Raw genomic sequence first — 4577 nt, 5'->3', positions numbered from 1 at the left:
GATAGAAGAGAAGAGATGTTAAAGCGGGGAACAAAGACCAAGCCCAATTAGAACATAGAGGATCTGAGGAGCAGACATGGAGGGATCACTCAAGCTAGGCAGAGAGACCAACCAACCCATCCATAACCTCTTAGAACCACTGCCCCTCCTTCATTCTGTCTATCCCCCCTTCTACCCCTCCTTCATTCTGTCTATCCCCCTTCTACCCCTCCTCCATTCTGTCTATCCCCCTTCTACCCTCCTCCATTCTGTCTATCCCCCTTCTACCCCTCCTTCATTCTGTCTATCCCCCTTCTACCATCCTTCATTCTGTCTATCCCCCTTTCACCCCTCCTTCATTCTGTCTATCCCCCCTTCACCCCTCCTCCATTCTGTCTATCCCCCTTCTACCATCCTTCATTCTGTCTATCCCCCCTTCTACCCCTCCTTCATTCTGTCTATCCCCCTTCTACCCCTCCTTCATTCTGTCTATCCCCCTTCTACCCCTCCTCCATTCTGTCTATCACCCTTCTACCCCTCCTTCATTCTGTCTATCCCCCTTCTACCCCTCCTCCATTCTGTCTATCCCCCTTCTACCATCCTTCATTCTGTCTATCCCCCTTCTACCCCTCCTTCATTCTGTCTATCCCCCTTCTACCATCCTTCATTTCGTCTATCCCCCCTTATACCCCTCCTCCATTCTGTCTATCCCCCTTCTACCCCTCCTTCATTCTGTCTATCCCCCTTCTACCCCTCCTTCATTCTGTCTATTCTGTCTATTCATTCTGTCTATTCTGTCCGCTACAAGACCATGGTGCTTGCCTACGGAGCTGTGAGGGGAACGGCACCTCCGTACCTTCAGGCTCTGATCAGGCCCTACACCCAAACAAGGGCACTGCGTTCATCCACCTCTAGCCTGCTCGCCTCCCTACCTCTGAGGAAGTACAGTCCCGCTCAGGCCAGTCAAAACTGTTCGCTGCTCTGGCACCTCAATGGTGAACAAACTCCCTCACGACGCCAGGTCAGCGGAGTCAATCACCACCTTCCGGAGACACCTGAAACCCCACCTCTTTAAGGAATACCTAGGATAGGATAAAGTAATCCCTCTAACCCCCCCCCCCCCTCCCTTAAAAGAGTTAGATGCACATTGTAAAGTGGTTGTTCCACTGGATATCATAAGGTGAATGCACCAATTTTTAAGTCGCTCTGGATAAGAGCGTCTGCTAAATGACTTAAATGTAAATGTAAATGTATCCCCCCTTCTACCCCTCCTCCATTCTGTCTATCCCCCTTCTACCCCTCCTTCATTCTGTCTATCCCCCTCTACCCCTCCTTCATTCTGTCTATCCCCTTTCTACCCTCCTTCATTCTGTCTATCCCCCCTTCTACCCATCCTTCATTCTGTCTATCCCCCTTCTACCCCTCCTCATTCTGTCTATCCCCCCTTCTACCCCTCCTCCATTCTGTCTATCCCCCTTCTACCCCTCCTCCATTCTGTCTATCCCCCCTTCTACCATCCTTCATTCTGTCTATCCCCCTCTACCCCTCCTCCATTCTGTCTATCCCCCTTCTACCCCTCCTTCATTCTGTCTATCCCCTCTACCATCCTTCATTCTGTCTATCCCCCTTCTACCCCTCCTTCATTCTGTCTATCCCCCTTCTACCCCTCCTCCATTCTGTCTATCCCCCTTCTACCCCTCCTCCATTCTGTCTATCCCCCCCTTCTACCCCTCCTCCATTCTGTCTATACCCCTTCTAACCCTCCTCCATTCTGTCTATCCCCCTTCTACCCATCCTTCATTCTGTCTATCCCCCTTCTACCCCTCCTTCATTCTGTCTATCCCCCTTCTACCCCTCCTTCATTCTGTCTATCCCCTTCTACCCTCCTTCATTCTGTCTATCCCCCTTCTACCATCCTTCATTCTGTCTATCCCCCTTCTACCCCTCCTTCATTCTGTCTATCCCCCTTCTACCCCTCCTTCATTCTGTCTATCCCCCTTCTACCCCTCCTTCATTCGTCTATAAGAAGGGGGGGATAGAGAGAGAAGGATGGTAAAGGGGAGAACAAAGACCAAGCCCAATAGTACATAGAGGATCTGAGGAGCAGACATGAGGGATCACTCAGCTAGGCAGAGAGACCAACACCCATCCATGAACCTCTTAGAACCAGCTGTCCTTCACAACCCACCTACATACACATACAGACAGCGGTAGCAATCTTAAAACTCAGAGGACATGAGTCATGTTCCAATCTAAGGCGTGTCCATACTCATAGCCATTCTGATAGTAACATATTGATACTAACTACTGTCTTATTTACAGCTCTCTTTCTCCACTTACAGGCCATCATGTCTGACAAACCCAACATGAGGGAAATCTCCAGCTTTGACAAGACTAAGCTGAAGAAGACGGAGACCAGAGTGAAGAACCCATTGCCAACCAAAGAMAGTGAGTGAATCGTGTTAATCTAGCKGTGTGATGAATGTACTTGAGCCAGGGCTCAGCCCTGTGAGGCGTTACATTGGCTGCTAGACGGATCACTCTTCATACTGGCATCTCTCCCTAGCAAAATGACCAGGCAACAACCAAAAAATGGGACATTATCTCCCATCCATGTAAGGGCAACTGTGTGTGTGTTCAGGGGGGAGGGTATTCTATATAATAGGTTGATTGACAACGGAAATGCAAATATGTAACAGAATAACCAAAATCGTTAACCACAGATTCCTTGTAAAAGACACCTTGTACTGTACCCTGTCCCAAACAGGGGGAGATGGTCTCCTAATTTACATCAATTTTTACATGGTGACAGTGGTGATGAGTCAACATTTGTGCTTCAACTCAAGAGCTGCAATCTGTGAACGTGACCTTCTGAGTCAGGGTGTCTCAGCCATCTCACTCAACCATTTTGCCTTAATAATTCTTATGGCTGCAGTCCCGTTATCGGGACYGATATGACAACAGCCAGTCGAAGTGCAGGGCGCCAAATTCAAAAACCAGAAATCTCATAATTAAAATTCCTCAGAAATTCATGTGTCTTATATCATTTTAAAGGTAATCTTGTTGTTAATCCCACCAAAGTGTCCGATTTCAAATAGGCTTTTCAGCGAAAGCACTACAAACGATTATGTTAGGTCACCACAAAACCACAATAATCACAGCCAWTTTTTCCAGCTAAAGATAGCTTCACAAAAACCAGAATAGAGATAAAATGAATCACTAACCTTCGATTATTTTCATCAGATGACACTCACAGGACTTCATGTTACACAATACATGTATGTTTTGTTTGATTAAATTCATATTTATATAAAAAAATCTGCGTTTACATTGAGGCGACTAGATTCCTAGTTGCAAAAACATCAAGTGACTTTGCATAGCCACATCGTTTCAACAGAAATACTCATCATAAATATAGATGATAATACAAGTTATACACATGGAATTATAGATATACCTCTCCTTAATGCAACYGCTGTGTCAGATTTYAAAAAAACTTGAGAGAAGTTCATTGTATCATCCGTATCATTCAATAATGTAAATGTAATTTTTATTATTCATGAATATCAGAGATGGCTGTCTTCATTGCAAAGGGTTCAACATTTGCTTTGTTTCTCTGTTGTAGCAATCGATGAAGAGAGGAAGCGAGAGCCATCGCATTGACCAGAGGAAGAGTTTCAGACAARCTACTTTAATTTGATTATCTGACTTGTCTGCCAAGAACCACCACTACAACGAGACCTAGACTTATCACACTGGTGCTCAACAAAATTAAAAAAATACTAAAGGGGTATTAGGATTGGCTGTTACAGTCAGAGTAGCAGGAGGTTTTCAAACACTTATGGCTCAATTTGTTTTGTATGTCTCTCTGGCTACGTTTACACAGGCAGCCCAATTCAAATCTTATTTTCACCAATCAGATCAGCTCTGAAAAATATCTGTGTTGCTGCCAGTGTAAACACCGCCTTAGTCCGAGCAATAAAGATGACATCGAGAAGAAAAAAAGTTTGTTTTTCTTACATTGTCATGTTTTAACAGGATGTGTCCTCAAATTAAAGTACACTACAGGCCTAAAGATCAAAACCAGTATATTTTCCTCTTCAGATGTAGTCTTCTACATTTCCCAGAACCTCAGATTAGCAGCTGCAGCTCAATAAACATGGAATAGTGGCTAGCCTGTGTGCCATTCAGTGTCTGCTCTCTTGCCAACTTGTTAGGCTTGATAATGGAGTAGGCAAAAGCACAAACAGATCTGGGACCAGGCTATTGGAGACAACAGATCTGGGACCAGGCTATTGGAGACAACAGACTGGGACCAGGCTATTGAGACAACAGACCTGGGACCAGGCTATTGGAGACAACAGAACCTGGGACCAGGCTATTGGAGACAACAGATCTGGGACCAGGCTATTGGAGACAAACAGATCTGGGACCAGGCTATTGGAGACAACAATCTGGGACCAGGCTATTGGAGACAACAGATCTGGGACCAGGCTATTGGAGACAACAGACCTGGGACCAGGCTATTGGAGACAACAGACCTGGGACCAGGCTATTTGAGACAACAGACTGGGACCAGGCTATTGGAGACAACAGAC

General features: G+C 45.7%; 1 protein-coding gene across 1 annotated transcript in view; it reads left to right on the top strand.

The window, feature by feature from the left end:
* LOC111950754 (thymosin beta-11-like) overlaps positions 1–4153 on the top strand; it is an 8923-nt gene extending 4770 nt beyond the window's left edge. Inside the window, exons 2-3 of the mRNA XM_023968621.2 lie at positions 2302–2427; positions 3605–4153. Of these exons, the coding sequence (XP_023824389.1) occupies positions 2328–2427; positions 3605–3642 (138 nt within the window). The 5' untranslated portion in view covers positions 2302–2327 and the 3' untranslated portion in view covers positions 3643–4153. The remainder of the gene's footprint in view (positions 1–2301; positions 2428–3604) is intronic.
* Positions 4154–4577: the final 424 nt, after the last annotated feature.

The sequence above is a fragment of the Salvelinus sp. IW2-2015 genome, linkage group LG23 (genome assembly GCF_002910315.2).
Source record: "Salvelinus sp. IW2-2015 linkage group LG23, ASM291031v2, whole genome shotgun sequence".
In the NCBI taxonomy this organism is placed as follows: domain Eukaryota; kingdom Metazoa; phylum Chordata; class Actinopteri; order Salmoniformes; family Salmonidae; genus Salvelinus; species Salvelinus sp. IW2-2015.
The sequence above is the reverse complement of the archived record's forward strand: the minus strand, read 5'-3'. Positions and strand labels throughout refer to the sequence as shown.